Source organism: Cyrtonyx montezumae, unplaced genomic scaffold (assembly GCF_038088225.1).
Source record: "Cyrtonyx montezumae isolate F1298 unplaced genomic scaffold, pur_monq_1.0 scaffold_8, whole genome shotgun sequence".
Classification (NCBI taxonomy): Eukaryota; Metazoa; Chordata; class Aves; order Galliformes; family Odontophoridae; genus Cyrtonyx; species Cyrtonyx montezumae.
The window spans coordinates 85,224,313-85,242,606 of NW_027072089.1; the positions used below are offsets into that span (position 1 = coordinate 85,224,313).

The 18,294-nt window shown below is 38.4% G+C and overlaps 1 protein-coding gene across 1 annotated transcript; it reads right to left on the bottom strand.

Annotated features, from left to right (window-relative positions):
- Positions 1–4,221: 4,221 nt before the first annotated feature.
- DEK (DEK proto-oncogene) lies at positions 4,222–17,677 on the bottom strand. Its single transcript, XM_065752438.1, has 11 exons — positions 17,491–17,677; positions 16,672–16,818; positions 14,843–14,944; positions 14,205–14,314; positions 10,692–10,786; positions 10,097–10,217; positions 9,198–9,380; positions 6,949–7,081; positions 5,781–5,929; positions 5,082–5,150; positions 4,222–4,433 (listed from the first exon to the last, which is right to left on the bottom strand). The coding sequence occupies exons 2-11, from the start codon at positions 16,805–16,807 to the stop codon at positions 4,422–4,424; spliced, it is 1,110 nt and encodes a 369-aa protein (XP_065608510.1). The 5' UTR covers positions 16,808–16,818; positions 17,491–17,677; the 3' UTR covers positions 4,222–4,421.
- Positions 17,678–18,294: the final 617 nt, after the last annotated feature.

The following is an 18,294-nucleotide window of genomic DNA, read 5'->3' on the forward strand; positions in this document are numbered from 1 at the left end:
CGTATGAGGTGGCAGTCACCATCCCTGGAAGCATTCAAGAAAAGGGTAGATGTGGCACTGAGGGATGTGGTTAGGTGGGCTCGGATGATGGGACCTTGGTGGTCTTTTCCAACCTTAATGATTTTATGATTCTGAACAAGCTTAATGCTACGAGCTCAACATATTAATTAAACTCAACAGCTGCTTTGGCTGACCTTGGTCAAAACTTCAGTCAGCTTCATAGCAAATCACATATCTATGCCTAGAAAGATGAACACAGCTTCATTTCTATAGTTGAAAAGCCTGCACAAACATGCTTATTTCAGACACATGCTTCCATCCTGTGGACTTGTTCTTGGGGTTTTAAATCCCTCTACAACTTGACAGGTAGATAAATGATACTCCAGAGAATAGAGGAGAATGAATTCTATCACATCTGGCTTTCGCTGTTGCACACTTCTTTTAGCATTAAAAAAAATAAATTTATCAATGACTGTCTATTAATTATTTGTATATTATTTTTGTGCTAAGGCACTTAAATGGCGTTGCGCTGCACTTAAGTGTGAGGAGTAAATAAGTATGTTCCCCTTTAGCTTATGTTCATTTAAAGTATATAAGAACATCAGGCTGGTTCTGAGGCTTCATTCTTAATTAATGTTCTTCCAGTTTTCTTTTTTAAACACTCATGTCAAATTTTATTTCAAGCATGTATGCGTTTTTATTTTTGTGTTTAATTTATTCCCTGCAAATAAAGAACTAGGGAATGTTCTATTTCAGCAGATCTGTTTAAATGTTACCAAACCTAGTTGAATGCAGAGCATGATCTGTTACACTTCCATTCTTCTGTGTGACTACGTTATGGCAGCAGAATAAAACTGGAAAGTATCCTCAGGGCAGTTGTGGTGGTTTTTCTTCCTTGAACTTTCATTACCATTCTTCAAGATCCCTGTCACCTGTAATTTCATTCTAAGACTGAGAATCTTTAAAACAGAAGTGAAACACTAATGCTACTTCTAAAATTGGGTACTACAAATCAGAGATTTTGCAGGCTGCAACATGGACCCCATTTACCTGTTTCTTTTTAAGGATGAGCAAGCTCAGCATCCTTTCCTACATCACATGATCCACCCCCATTATCTTGGTGGCCTTCCACTGGACTCAGCCCAGGATGTCCATACCTTCCTTATCTCATGGAGCCCACAGCTGGGCACAGCAGTCCCAAGGCAGGCTCCTAAGTACTGTTCCAGACAAAATATTCTGGTACCTTATAGGTTTTCCACCGCTCTACGTGATAGGAGCTAAAATGAAAGTAATAGAAAGAAAAAAAGTGAAAACGTTCCTGAGATGATTGCTTTTTCATCTGCCTCAGTAGAAGCTACTTGCTCATAATCAACTTGAACTGTCGGGTTGGACCCGATAACCTCCAGAAGTCTCTTCCAACCTGAAGTATTCTGCAATTGCGTGATACATTTGCCACACAACATTCTGATTTGAAAAGAAGAATTATATCTACGCAAGCAGTCATGAGATATCTGCTCTCTGAAACAGCGAGAGATCTGATAAACTTTTCCAGAATTGCCATGCTCACTGCTAAGGGCAGTATTTCTGATTAAGCACTGAGCTCCAAACAGGGCTTAAAAATAAACTTCTTAGTGGTGGCTACTCTAGATTCAGGCAGAAATGCCTGAGCAGTATGCCATGGATAACCCCAGACCTCCAACTCAGCTCTCGCCTAAAGAGACTTAACACTCTCCCTCCCTCATATTTCTACTCTTCCCCACCTAGCCCCCTCCATCTTCTTTTTCCTACAGGACCCACAGCAATAAGCTAACTCCAAGCACCAACATCACTCATGAAAACATCTGTATGCAGGTCATTCAGGTTAACGTATGTGTTTTTGCACGTCACCAACCAAAACACCAAATACTAATGACTGAAGTAAACAAAAGAACTGAATGCATTTGCATTAGGAACAACACTAGAAAAACGAGAAGTTAAGACTGTTTTTTCTAAAGTACCATGGTCAGGACATAATCTTGTGAACCTTTTTCAAGGTATATACCTTAACACTATTCTGTTAACATCTGTGCCTGTTTTGTACAGAATTTAGAGCTCTGATCAGCTGTGTTTCACATCCAATAGCATCAGGAAAAACATGTTTTTTAATGCACCTTTTCTTACTGTCTTGCTGCCTTCTACACAGTGGAACTGAGTTATCAGCTGCAGCTAGACTGGAACGGATTAGCTAAGAAGTAGTTCAGACGTTTCTTATTAGCTGAGAACCACACTAAAATGCAATTAAGAAATTTTAACACAATCTTTGATATTTGCCTATTCCGTCATCACAAATCCAAAATGGCAAGTAATGCACGTACACAATAAATAGAAATATGCTATCCCTTTGTAAGAATTTACACGGTAAGAAATATTTATACTTAGAAGTCATTTGCCTTAAAAACCACTTCCTGACCCAAATAATGAGAACTGTCTGCCATACTAACATACCAATCACAAGAAAGTTACAGGATTGAAACTGTTATTATTAAAAATCCACGTGGAAACACAACAAAACTTGACACAAGTAACAGAACAGTTTTAGGTGGGACTGCTAGTAGAAGTGGAAATCTCTAGAGTTTGTAATTATTTAATTCAAGTCTACAATGCATTCTTTATGCTCAATTGTTTTGGAGGAAAAAAATTAAATCACAGAACATGTAATCTAATATCCTGTCTCAAAGCCTTCAGCAAGAACCTCCTAAGCAGAGGAGCCTCCCGAGTCAGGCTTAGGTAGTTTCTACCAAACGAGATGAAGACAACAGCCTTGTTTCTGTATCATTTTTACTATACATTTAAGCAAATGTACCATCAACGTTGATTCACATTTTTGTGAAAGACATTTATTGAATAAAAAACCCCGTTACATTCAGCCTTGTTATAAAGGATTACACGCAAAGGAAGTCAAAGTGTGTGATGACCAAGTAGTCCAACTGGCTGAACATTTTCAGAATTTAGATTTCTTATGAACACTTGTTTCCCAACTGTACAATAATAAAATGTAAAAATACGCTTTGTCTTTCCATTAATACTGTAATCAGAGGGATTATTTACTTTTGGCATTAATGGCAGCCCACACTTAGTTCATAATGTTAAGTGTAGGACTAGCCATGTTAGCTACAAGTGTTTGGAGAACACAAACCCAAAGAGCAGAAACACAGACGGGAAGGTTCACTCTGATCAGAAAAGCTGTGAGTCAAAGTTCAAGACTGCAGACTTACAAGTACCAGCACCCACGCTGAGGCACCAAGGCTCACGTTCAGAAGAGCGCTCCCATACCAGGCAGAGATTAACAACACACTTAGTAAAGCCCAATTCAGAAACACCACTGGGGGCTTCCAGAGCTATAGAACCTCCTAACTGTACAACGTGGATATCCACTTCTGAGACGTCAGGCCATCAAGTCAAGACACTACAAGATTTTGTTTTGCAAAGCGAGATTTGAAAAAAAAATTCCTATAGTCTTTACAGGGACTTTATTTATAAGGTCAAGCCATCGAAACAAACGTATCTGTAGTCTTTGTACAAAATTAAACACTGAAAAGCTTAAGTATAAAACTACAGTTTCATTTCTGTACAAGATGGGAAAAACATTGTAAAACCTCAACTCATCTGCAGTTGAATGAAACTTCAGCATCTTGCCTTCCATCACAGCCTCACTGCTGAGCACCGACATTTCATGCCATAAATCCTCTCAGATAAGATTAAAAAACTGATTTGCACAAAAGAAATCTGAAATAACTTTATATACACAACAGAAAGCCTTTTAAAAGTACAAAAATAACATCTATATGCCAATTAGTTACCATGCTTTGACAATTCCAAGTGCCTAAACATGCAAGACAGTAATGAAGATCGAGAATAATTCTGCATCTGTAGAATGTATCAGACCATGAAAGACATTAACATGCGATTAACTCCTGTTATGTTCATAATGGATATATGCTTTTTTTTTTTAATCAATTATGCAGTATTCCAGTCTCTGCATGTATATCCACAGAAAAACAGCTTTCATCTTGATTTTTTCATCTCCTGCAAGCTAGTAATGCAGACTAAAATGCCGTGATGGTTCTAATGATTCTAATTATTCAAAGCAATCCAAGATGTTAAAAAGCTGTAAAAAAGGGAACACTTATGACCATGCACAAAACTTAAGAATGTTCAACTAAAATGTGCATCAAATGCATGTTTTGTTGTTTTTTTGCTTAAAAAAAAATAATAAAAAATCCACAACACAATTTACATTAACACTCTTAGCATCAGATCAGCAGAATCAGTTCTGGCTAAATACCACGAGGGTAAGGACACATTCCTTTTGCTGGTGCCTATCAGATCTTCCAATCCATGGAAACAAAATCAGGAATCTTCAATTTCCCAGTCAAATCAGATCATGAAATCAACTGAAATGAGAAGTGCATTAGTTTTCCCCTTTTTCTAAATCCACCTACCTAAATCCTACTCTAAATCCATGCCTCTCCTTCAGCAAGAAGGAGAAGAAACTAATAACTAATTTACTATCAAGAAAATGCACTCAACTTTTGCTGTCATGAAAGCCCTGTCAAGAACATCCCCTGCAGCAGACAGATTGCTCTTATAAAGCTTATAACATCTCTGCATTGTTATCAGTGTGCATGGTCAGTGCATAATATACAAAGACAAAGCTGCAACTGGAAGAAAATACAGCTTCCAGAGTCAAAACTCAAAAAAAAAATTATGAGATCTCTAATTTTAGTACTGCTCACCAAAAAAACTAAGTAACAACATGATAAGAAAAAAACAGTCTCTACCGGTTACTTTAAGAAAAGGAATACAGGAAAAAAACCCTAAAAATAAACAAATAAAAATGATAACCAAGAAAAGCACACAGCACACCTCATACAAGGGAAGACAAGAAAAAGGCAAAAAAAAAAAAAAAAAGAGCCAGTATCCACATCTATCAAAACAATGAGGTTTGGGATGCTTCCAACACTACACAGGAGGCCACTGCAACTGGTGTAAAACTATGCCATGTCAATTTCTAATAGACTTGGAAAATATGAAGTCTTTACCTCTTTGACTGTTTCTTTAATGAAGTCTTTTCTGTCAGACAAGTCATAACTAGGATAGTTCTCATACACCTAGAAAGGAAGAATAAGAAAAAATACAACCTTGATTTACTTCCATTCCATGAATATGGAATAGAAGCTTACATAAAATCAGAGCAAAAAGCAGTGTTGTACTTCTAGTATTACAAGACTGTCAGAACTCCCTCTGTTAATTGTGAAAAATTACATTTGTTTTCCTGTCCTTATTCTGACCACGAAATTTATAGATTTTTTATGTTTTGACACGGACTAAATTGGTACTGACAATACATCAACAAACTGGAATACCTAACTGGCCGTGTCAAACAAATTAAGAATTCCCCAGTGTTTGTCTTACACTCTAAGCAAATACCCTCTTAAAAAATATAAATAAATAAAAATGAAACCTCAGTGCCTATTTACTTTTTGGTGATAAGTGACCTCTAGAGATCATGGAGTTCAACCCCCTGCCAAAGCAGCTCCCTAGCCCAGGTTGCACAGGTAGGTGTCCAGGCGGGTCTGGAACGTCTCCAGAGAAGGAGACTCCACCACCTCTCTGGGAGAGGTTATCTTTTTGTTTAGGAAATATGTAGAGCATAAGCCACAGTTTGCAAAACAAGATGACAAATGCCAACTTACAGTCAACTCACTGTCCCCCCAAAAATGGCAAAATCATTTGGTTACCTCCTTGCAGATTTGTTTCATTGTGACTTCCTCCAAATTTGCATTGGCCAGCAATTTCTTCACAGTTTCCTTAATTTCTTCATCCGTAGGTGGTTTCTTCAGCTTTTTAATTAAAGGTTCATTATCTGAACTGTCCTCAGATTCACTTTCTAAATATGAAGAACAGCTCAGATTGTAATAAAAGATTTTAAACTTGTTTGCATTCTTTCCTCAAAACAAAAGCTTATCAGAACATTTGATGCTGATGTTCACCCTTAAAATGATCGCTCTACAAATAAAGATAATGCTGTCAGTATAACACTTAACTTATACATCTGCATCACTGTTTGTAACCTATCAGTTTATGAATCAATACATGCTCTAGAAGGTATGTGTCTGATCACATTCACCTACCAAACAAAAATAAAAGTAAACCAACATTTACGACAGCAATTCAAAAACTGAGGCATTACTGCCCTGAAGCAATACTTATTTGCTTTAAAAAGGATTTAGATTTCTTTTCCCAGTGGAGTGGTTAGTTTGAATTGATTTCTTTGTGAAAGCACACGTATGCTGGTGCTGGCATTAAATGAACTGTGCTTGTAGCACATGGATATATGCTGGATTAACAACACATACTGCAACTGGGACAGCTTTTTAACTCCAAGAGCACTGGAGAATTTAAGGCTATAAGGAACCTCTGAAGATCGTTTGGCTGAAGCTCCTTCTCAGAACCAGGTCAGCATAGAGTGGGTTGCTGTATACTGTATTCACATATTTGACAGATGTAAGGAAAACAAGAGCAACGGGATACACATAGAACATGTATCTGTGTTGTGAATATCAAGCTGCTGAGTAGGAGACAAAAGTTGGAAATATATACTACAGTATCAATTAAGACTTATGTAAAGTCTAACAGAACTTCATGATGTTCTTACAACAGAAGACAGAACTAAGCTGACTGTTTAAACATACAGATGTAAAACGAATATGAACACAACACAAATTATATAAAAATACACACAAATCAAAATACGTTTTCTAAAAATTACCGCTGCAAGGAAAGAAACAGCAAATCGATAATTTAAACTCCATTTTCCTTCACAATTAGATGAAGAAGCCTGCCTTCTAAAAAGCATCCCTAGTAAGCTACAAGACCACATATGATAAAAGATGTAAAGCCATTTACCTTTTCTAGAACTGTTTTGATTCTTTTTAGTAGTGCTGCTATCTGCTTTCTTGACATTAGCACCCTTCACAGTTTTCTTGGGTTTGGGAGTCACCTTTTTAGATTTTTCTCTCTTAGTTGCTCTTCTTGGGGGCTATAAAGTAGAAAAGAGAACATTAAAATTGTGGTTCCTACCTGAAAATCCAAACCCCTCTTCAGCAATGGAAATCATCTCTTCTGTCAAGACAAACTACATCAACAAAATTAATAGATTTTATTAGCAATACCTATCTCTAAACCACAGGGTGAAAAGGTTCACATTCTTATGAATTTCACACTGTCCCTCTACACAGACTCAAACTAGAACCTTCTGATTATGTTTGTAATTTAGCTGTACTGCACCCTTCCATTTGTAGTTAGTTATCTTAAGAATGGGATGATTTTTAAGGTTTCCTTGAACCCAAACCATTTTAGACTCCCTGCTATGGGCAGATTCCTTCCACTAGATCAAGTTGCTCAAAGCTACAGTTAAAAAAAATCTTCATGTTCCCTCAGCATACAGAAGTATCTTTATCTTCTCCATCCAGGTACGTAAGACTGAAAAACAAAACAACACAGCAACAAACTGTTGCAGTCAAGAGACGTTCATAACTTCAGTCCAAGATTCCAAAAGGGCAGGGGAAACACAACCTGCAGTGCATTAAAGGGTATCATAAACCTAGCTATTTTTTTTTTTTCCTTTTTAACAGTATAACCTTAAAAGCTCTGCAGTTAGACACTTCCTACTTCACTATTTCTTATATTCAAACTAATCTGACATAATAGTGTTCTTTTGATAGTTATACTTCTACTCCATGCAAGTCACCTTCAGCTTCCAAAGACTTCAGTGTACTCAGTTATTGCCTGGTGGTCATCTAACTCCTACCTTTTGAAAGAAGGCAAAGAAAACCCAGTTAGAACAAACAGGGTTTACTAATTCTTCTTAAAGAGCTGCTTTTAGAAACTTTTTCAAGAATTCAGACTCCTTGCTCTGAAAGCCATGTTCCCTTCCTCACAGCAGGAAGACTGTACTGCTGAAGAGATGAAATATAAAATTAACTTCTTTTGACTCGCTATTTGTGGGAAAAGAAAAATACAAATTCAGAACTACGTTTATTTTATGGAGAAGCAAAGAATTTCCTTCAATCTTCTACATGAGCACCTCTGAAAGTTACAGCGTTTGCATACACGGTTCAAGTTGCACACTTCAGCTTCTCTATAGCTCAGACTTCAGTCTGCCACTCTTGCACTTCAATAGAGGGAGTGCAACCCGAAGTAAATAATGGTGTTTGGAGTCAAAGGTTATGAAGACCACATAATCACTGTCAAAGGAAATTATTTAGCTAATTGCTGTTTGTTGTGTGGCTTTGATTATGGTTAAAAAGGAAGTCCCACTGAAGGAGCCTGTAGCTTCTTCACATTTCTTTCTTTCACACCTTGGACGTGGACAAAACCAGTGGCACTTGCACCAGATCTCCCCCATTCTGTGTCTACTCCGTTAACTATGTACAGAACTGAAAATGAATGCACAGGGAAAGATTTTTAAAGTTAATTTCTCTGCTCTTACAGGAGACTGAAATAAATTTCAAAGAAAATACAGAAGAACAGCAAATAGTAAGAACACTTTGTAAAATGCAGAGATCTTTGTAAGGCTGCTTGTGACCTATAAAATCTCTGAAGAGAGATCAGAACAAAAGATCCAAAAGAAATTTAGAACCAAGATCTGAAAACAACGTAGCTAAGTCAGGGATCTGTACTCACATCAGAGTTAACTCCTAGGTATCCAAACAAATCCTACGTACAGAGACACAAGTGCAGACATACCCTCACTAGAAAAGATACTGAGATTTTATTGTTTAACTGAAGATCATGTTAATAAAACCTTCAGAAAGTAATGTGAGAATCCCATCAATAACACTTCAAATTCCGACTGCCCCAAACTGTCAAACAGCACGTGCTTTCATAAAGTGTATGAACAAGAATCAGAACCTTTGCATTATCTTATCAATTCTTAGTGCTTTATAGTTTGAGAAACCAAGATCTCTCCAAGAAATTTAAGATGTGTTCCCTATCCAACATTTTTCTAAACCATTAATTTAGTAAAACATCATTACCTCTCCAACCTTGCACGTTCCACAAATAACCAATTGATAACAACCACGCCGACAAATTGCAGAGAAAAATTTTCAGCCCTATGTTGGAAAAACAACACAAGACCCCTCCTCCATTACCTCCTCTTCACTTTCCTTCTCTTCTGAAGAGTCATCCTTCTCCTTCTTTTCATCTTCCTCGCTGCTGGATTCATCTGACAAGATTTCTGGACATTTGGTGCGCTTTGTTTTTCTCGTTGCTCCGGTGCTACTACGCTCTTTTTTGGCACCTTTGCTCGGTGTTTTCTTGGACTTTGGCAATGGCTGAAACAGGGATGTATGTTATTCACAAAAGAATACAGAAGAGAATTTCAAAGAAAAAACATAAATTCCTTCAAATAACGTGAAAAAATAGAGGTCTGCATCATCCTAACAAGAAAATAGACCAATTGTAAGCGTTACTCTTTGTGGTAAGAAGAAATTCAAAGCACAGGGATAAATCAAAGTAAAACGAAACTGAATTTCACTTCTAAGCTAAGCATCTCTTCCACTCCTCTAACCAAAGATATCTTCCACAGCTGGGGATTATGGAAGCACAAGTAGTCAATTTAGAAGGAACACTTTTACATTATCTGCAAAGGTAAACTTTTTCTTCCAACAGCAAATTAGCTGACAACTGTTAAGATCCTACAAAACTGCATTTTGTTGTCACTCAGCACTATCAGCATCCCGAAGGCAGCGTGCTGACTTGGTTCATACTACTTCACAGCATTTGCTGCAAATAGACTATTCCTCAGGAAACTTAGTTTAACTAAGTAAGCATTACTTTTAGATTAAAAACTGAATGCCATTTTGTGATTCTACTACGTCTATTTTCTTCCACTTACCCACAAAGCAGATGATGCTAAATGGAATTTAGGAACAGCTATCCCTAATTAGCTCATGCATTTATCACAAATTCCATTTGGTGCTTTAAAGCATATGGACAGCTTCATGTTCCAGCAAGAGAGTTCCTAAAACAAGCATAACCTGTATCTCACCTTGCCTGAAGATTTTGGATGCATTAAGAAGTTTAAGATTCTTGTTACCAGCTCACTGTTGACTCCTGATCTTTCCAAATCAAGAACTTCACAGATACTTTTCAACATTGCATTCCTAAATCTGAAGAGAGGAGAAAAAAGAAGAGAAAAAAACAAAGTATTTAATATCATATCATAAACAGTAGATCAACATTTGGCTGATTTGTTATGACTAGATTTATTGCTTTATATTATTTTCAAATCCTTTCAGTCCAGTTACAACCGATCTGCAGAATCTTCTTCTGTTAATAGAGAAGTAATGTATATGGGAGAAATAGTACAGCCAGAAAAACACCACCAACAAAAAACATTGATTTGTTACACTAAATGCTACAGATATCTCATTTATTTGACAATAATTCTAGGAACAATGCTGTACTTTTAACATACACTAAGCAAAACTGGGTTTTGATTCTGAAGGAGAAAGGTTTTAAGGCACAGACAGATGGAAGCCTGCACCACAAATGGAGCATAATGTAAACTTTGTAAAGTTTTGAAAACAAAAGGACTGTACAGCATGAGTAATACTATATAAAGTAGCAATGGAGATCATTACTTTTTTAACATTTCCTCCTTTTTTTTGTATTGGTCACTTCCTTTTTCAAATGGAAACCCGCTGAACTGACCCACATTCTTCTTTAGGGAAGCAACCTAGAATAGAACACAGATTAACTTCTAGGACATGCAGCTTAAAGGATTGCATCCAATTACGTTCAACTTTTCATAGAAGAAAAATCTGTACTACCTTGCAGCTTACTGTTGAAGGAAACTTATATCTATTTTAAAAAAAATGAACATACAGTTTATGACTATATTTATCTCTTGACAGCTAAACTACAACTAAGTTCCCGGTATCTTGATAATTTAATCCCTTTTAATAAGTTAATGGTAAAATCACCTGCCTCTTTGTGCTTATAAATAATGCAGTCCACAGAAAATATGTTTGTATGATTATGATCACGGGAAGCCTGTTGCACACTGCATACCATATAATTCGCTATAGAATAGTAAATTTTTGGTACACGATCTGTGAGATCTGATTAGCTTTATTTGCTTTTTAAATTCTTACATGGGATCATGACTGCACTTCTGAAGCTCTTCTGCATGACCAATTTTTGTATTTACGTATCACCTTATTTACAAGATTCACCATTAAGCCTTCAGAGTGAACAGGACCAAGCATTCATCATAACAGACAGCCCTAGTGAGGAGAAATCACTCCCATCTACAACCAAGAATAAAGTTCCTTAGTTTTTTCTTCATCCCTTCTTAACAAAAAAAGTTTAAAAGAATCCCAAAATGTTAATTATTCTGAAATGTTTTTAACATTATCAGGTACGACCTGGAATAACTTTCAGTAATCTCACATATCTTCTTTCTGATGTTTCCCCATTAGTTTTACCAATACTAAGCTCCTGTCCTCAAGATGATAATCTTTGCCCAGTAACTATAAAAAATTTACAGATGGTATCAGTATGTTTTATTAAAAAGTGTTTACTACCTTCTGAAGCACATACAGGATGTGCATACAAAACATCAGCTGATTTCCTTGACTTTAAATAGCATTCTGAGATCCCCACAATTCAAACTGAATATGGTTTGTGATGAAATCATACTGATATTTCAAAATGGTACATATTTATAAGCAAATATATTTTAGCACAGGGGCATGGCTTTCACAAAAATTAACAGAAATATAGTCATTATTTAAAGTATCCAAATATTAGAATTTTCTAGGACTTATAGCAATTTTTATAAAAACACTCCTAATGAGAAACCATGAATTCAGTGTTAAAAGCTTTCTAAAATACTGACTCTGGCCAATGATGGGGCATACTTTGTGCTGCAAGATAAGATTCTAACGTAAGCCTCTAACCTAATTAGTGATTATTGTTTTAGGGTAGATCACGAGTGCTACTATAAAAGGCATAGGAACAGAACAGGTACAGTTTAAGAGAGAAACTCTCCATGCTAAAAAATGAAGACGAACAGAATCCTGTTGTATCTCAGTATGCTTTTCAGCTACCTCGGCCAGTTTAACAGGTGATGCTACTTAATTTCCCCAAGCAAGAGGTCTCACAGGAGAGACAGAACTTTACATGAAGCCAAAGATCACCAAAATAATATGTAAAGTACAATTATTTGTTATTAAAGAGCTCAGAGAACAGGAATCTATGTAAGCTCAAAAGCAGCAAGAGAAGTGTTGCTTTCTAAAGTGGATTGCCTGTGTATAAGATAGAAAATTATCTGTACTGTATTTATTTGCAGAACTGAGACTAAAGTAAACTGTTTTGTCTTAAGTAAGCCACTTGTAATCAGAACAAAACCAGATAAATGCAAGCACATTTGGGGAACCTGCTGGCGAGCAGAACTTGGTAAAGCCATCTGAACCTATGCAACCATATTGATACTGCACAAGGCAGACTGTTCAGGTGACTTCCTGTAATACACTATGTTTTGGGCAGTAGGAATGTGGACAACTACAGGAATTAATGAGGGTGACCTAAGCACTGACCAATGAAACACTAAAGCCATGTCCTTTAACAGCTAGCTGGATTGTCCAAGAAGTCTACATCCAAAATGGGAGCACAGAGCAAAGTGGGGTGGAACTGCACCCAAATAAACAGCGTGGGATGGAATAGTCCAAGTTGCATTTCAACTGCACTTACATCAAACTAATAATATTTAAAAGTGTTAAATATCAGTCTACAATCATCATTTTGTACATGATTATGAAACTGCTAATAGTCACGTGTCTGCTGATCATGTTAATAAATAATTTACGTAGTAGTTGGTCGTAACAGTATTACTGAGTTAGTTCCTTAGTAATGCACTGCATAACCAATAAACTTTATAGCCTCCTCAATCGGTTACACCTCAGATCTGTAAGTTATGGTGGGAGAGGGATTCTCAGTACCTCTAACCAGATGATACAAGAGCATCACTAGTTTCAGAAATTGATGTGTTTTCATGACTTGCACTAAAAATCTAGTTAGATCAGGAAGTTACATGGTTCTGTCATTCCACCTTTCCTATCAAAGGACAAAATTCTACTGCAAAACAGTCCAGATTGTCAACATTTTCACACTGAGCCAGAAATAACTTGATTTGTTTATTGCCACAGCAAATAAATACAATTCACAGATACTGAATACATACTGTTCTTTCTCCAGAATACTTAAGATAACAGATCTTTGCTGTGTCATTTAAACAATCCTAGCATTTTCAGCAGTGGTTTCAGATGTTATAACTAGCATCTGAACTTGTACTAAGTTCCTGATTCCTGTGCTAGCTGTTTAAGTTTCTAAAATACAACAAGAGCTTAAAGATAGAGTATTTTAATCTGCCTTAATTTCTCTACATCAATTTCATTCGTATTAGCAAAGAAAATGGGTCAAATGTACTCTGAAATTTAAGGCACGATCAATGGTATACAAAAGGCTTTAAGACATATTTGCTATTACGGATCGAGTTTGATCCTTGGACATAAAAGAGAGCACATTGTTTTTTAATTAGTATTTTAATTCAGTTTTATTTTAGATAAATACAACAAAATTACTCAGATTGTACATATTAATGTAATTTTGCTTTCTATTATTTTGTGCATACTAAAGGAAAACTGACTAGCAATGCAGTGAAACCCACTAGTACAGGTACCAAACAGAATAAACTGGAAACAGCTTTACTCAAAGTAACTATACAGATTATAGTCAAAATCTTCTGTATAGGTCAGCAGTTTTAGCATGTGAGCCACAAATTATTTCCAATTCATTTGCATAAAGTGATCACTAACCTCTCTCTTTGGAGTGATGAGGAGGAAATCTACAGTCAAATAGGCTTACGATTCAGCACTGTAAGCTCCACAGGATTTTTAGAGTACTTTACAGAAATTAAAAGAACTATGGACTTCAATAACTATTCCTTTAACAGTAGTTTTCTACAGTAGCTTTTAATAAATAATACTTATGTAGATATCCATGCAAAATGCAAAAGAAAACAACATATACTATAAGCTTTTTCACCATGAATGAGAATTAAGAGAGATGCAAAATAGATTTTAATTTCTCACAGTGCCTGGCCTGTTGTAGAGGAGTTTGTGCAGGTTCCGAAGTTCATCTGTCTTCTTTTTACTCAAAAAGAACTGTATCCTTTCAATTTCACAGAGTTTCTGTCCTTTTCCTGAAAAAAAAAAAACACCAAAAAGCAAAGAAATCACATTATTTATAATTTTTTATAAGTAAACCCCACATGTTTACAACTTCAAATGTCCACCTACCTATATAGATAGATAACATTTTTTAATGCGTAAGAAGTTATTTCCACAGAGTATCAGGTGAAGTGTTAGGTAGGTCTTTCCTTATCAACTAGGCACTGATAATGATTTTTTTTTTCCTTACTTGACACTACCTGTAACAGGGCTTAAAGATTTAGCATTTCTTTTTATTTTAGATAAACCAACAACAGTGGTAGCTAGCTACTGAAGAGCCTATTCAGAGTAAAGATTAGATATTATAATTCCCATGGTTTAACATGCCCATTTAGAATAAAAAATATTCACCATGTAATTACAACAGCCTTACTGTTTTGAAACAGACACTGATTCTGTTAGGTTAGGTCTCACCTACAGCAAGTTAACAATTCAATCTTTTGAGAGGTTTCATCTTCATTTCCAATGGCCATAATTCTTACATGTAAGGACAAACTCACCTGGTGTAACTGTAAAAGGTTCCTTTTGTAATGAGGACACTTGCATGGTCAACCGGTCTACCTTCTTTTTCTCCCTTTTGCCTTCAACAATTAGGCTCTTTTCTGCAAAATACATTTGTTTTAAACATACTTCTTTTCATTATATCAGCAATTTCGCTGCAGCAATAGGCAAAACAGCTCTGAATCATTCCAACGACAAAACAAAAAATGATAACAATAATAACTGAGTATCACGATGCTCTCAAACTGCTGGCTAAAAGGTCAATAGGATTTAACAGAGCTGTAGATTTGAGTCTCTGGTTCTTAACTACAATTCTGCATCCAAACTACCCTTGAAGGGGGAGACTGGACATTTCCTAAAGGGAACTTCATCTCACAATGCAGATGGCATCTCCATGCATTTTCTGAAATTCAGTCTTTTCCCCTTTCATCACCTTTCTAAGGTACAGATGTACAGCTCTACTCCAGTTCTTTACAGGAGAACCCAACTTGCTTGCAGCCTCTTTCTCTTCCCACTAGTGGAATGGAGGACACATAATAGTACCCTATCATTAGAAAATGCATACCCATAAGGACAGTGGAACTGCACCAAACCACACAGGGACATTCTGTGCACAACACCAACACCTTCTTAACTATTTAGAATATTATTCCTAATACTACTTAGTTTGGCAGGAGTCTCTGATCACAGCAGGAAGGTTGAAACTAGATGATCTCAAATGTACCTTCCAACACAAACCATTCTGTGAATATGTTTAGATTTGCTTAATAAATAGATACATTTTGTATAGCTACTTTACCAATACTACATCAAGAGAAAAATCTCACAATTCAACAAACCTAAATATCTCATAGTAAAATACTTCACCCCGTACCACATATCACACTTTCCTTAGCACCAAGCGTTACTCTGGCCTTAATGTAGAAAAGCAGCTTTATAACATTTATGAACATTAAAACGGACACATATCTGGTGAGAAAACAGCAAAACTTGTATGTAAATAAATAGGAAATAGCTGTTTGTAAAATTTAATTCAAATTACTCTAGTTCTTAAAACAGCATAACCTTTCTACTTTTTCTTCCAAAGACAAAATCTGCTCCTTTAAGAACTCAAGACCATCAGTGACATGGTTTTCACTAGCCATATCACAGCTCTATTTACACAGTTGCTTTTATTTGCAAAATTGTTGCCTGGAGATTTAACACCAGAAGTTTTGCATAGCAGTTCCTTCATCACATCTTCTATTACTTGACTACCCTCTTCAGTTACATGATGCAACCTGTCTTGCTTGTCCTTATAACATCACCGTGATTTTTACTGGTAAAATAAGTCATATGGAATTCCTTCACCACTACAATTAAGCTGTGGTACCCCCCAAAAAAGTAATTACCAGTTGTTAGGCAAATTATAACTGTATTATTCCAAAGCTACACCAGTTATTTCCACTTGTCTCTGTTTTGGAAGTGTGTATTGCTTTAAAGTGTTACTAGGAAAAAAATAAATTTAGAAAGCTCAATACTCACATATGTTTTTATACAAATGATGTGATACAGGATGATACACCTTGAAGTCTACTAAAAGTTTCTCCAACAACAAAAAAATCCCTAGTGTATGAACCAAAAATGTTAGTAATTCTTTCACTGTTTCCTGAGGAATGGTGTCATAGTTTGTAGCCTTTTCTGTTTTAGTCTACTGGGAAATGATTTATGACCCATGAGACGGATGTACTGCAGAATCTAACAGCAGTTGTACAACTGGCTGCCACCACGTAAGACTGACTGCATTCAATAAGCTTAGCATTTTTTCAAGACAAATTAAGACAGGTACCCTTTTCTTCTTCTTCCTCTTCTTCCTCCTCCTCATCTTCCTCACTTTCCTCAGCTTTGCTTTCAGCCTCAGGTTGCTTCTCGTCTGCTTTTTCAGACGACATTGTATCTTCTTTAGAGGACGCAACAGAAGACATGGGGTATGGTTCTGCAGAAAGCAGCGGGTAAAACCGTAAGAATATAGCACTCTCGCAGAAGTCACGCCACAGTGCTCCACAAGCAATTGCTCACACGCCTGAATAGGAACTAGAACTCTCTGGATACACACAATATACAACGTTTCTCAGAAACTGTCTCTCATTCAGCCTGGTTGCGAACTGCTTGAGACCTTATCAGCACTGTGCAAGCATTATTCGTCAAGCTTTGCGAAACGTCCAGGAACACCCACCCAAAGCAACTGAGCTGCCAAGAGCCGTAAAGCTTTAAGACATCCCAACTTCTCCAATAAACTGCGCAAGCCAGGGATCCAGGTGGGAAAACGGGAGAGGAAAAGGAGGAGAAACCAACGCCTCTCGGAGGGGATGGAGGAAGAACAACAAGTTGGGAACTTTCCGCCTTAGCAGCGCCCAGCCCAGTGAGGAGGACTCAAGAGGGTAAAGGGTGCCGAGATCCGCTTCTCACAGTTACATCGCGGATATTTTCGGACGGGAGAAAGGAGGGGCCACTCCCGCCTCCGACGTAACCCCGGCCCGCAACCCGAAGGACGCGATGGCGCCGGGCAGCGCGGCGCCCAGAACGGCCCAACCCCCACTCCGCGCCCCCGGAGGGGAGAACGCGGCCGCTCGGCAGGGCCCACTGCGGCCATGGCGGGCAGACCCACCTCGTCTCGAGCCCCGGCTCCCGCGGCGGGCGCGGCTGTGGCGGCGGGGAGGGGGCGCGGAGGGGGCGGGGCGCTGCCACACTGAGACGCGCGCCCCGCGCGCTGTTCCTCTCTCACCTCTCTCTCTCTCCCTCACCCGGAATCAACAAGGTTTTCAAAATGGCGGGTTCTCAGCCGGGGAGAAGGAAGCGGGAAGACGGCGGCCAATCAGCGGCGGCGCGGGGAGGGCGGGCGTGGAGGTGGGCGGGGCGGGCGGGCTGCGCGCGCAGAGCGAGGGTGGGGCGAGAGAGGCGTGTTGCGGCCGCGCGCCGCAAGGGGGCGCTCTGCTGGCTGCGCCCGGCTGGCTGCGGTGACGTCACGGCCGCACGAAGGGGAGCGGCGCTGAGGGAGCGTGGGGTGGATTTGCGCTTCTCGTTCCTATGCCGCTCCTCCGCAGCGGTCCCATCGCGTGGGGACGATCCGCCGCCTGTAGGGTGTAGGGAGCTGCGCTGGCTCGGACCTGGGGAGGTCGGGGGGGCAGAACTGAAGAAGTCGCGTTGTGGTTGAGTGCAATTCTTTCACCACAGCAGTGTAAATGTGGCAGTGTAATAGAAGATGCTCCAGCTCACGCGCTGTGCTAAGGCGGGCCGCGGGAGCGCGTCTTCCCCTCTGTTTCTGCAACAGCTCCGGTTTCCGTTCCCGATGCGTTTAAACCTGGTGCGAACACACGCCGTGATAGCCGGAGAAACGAGCGTCATTTGCCGGCAGCGCGTAGCTGAGCCTGAAGCTCGCACGCGATCAGGACGCGAAAAGTGCCCGGCGGGC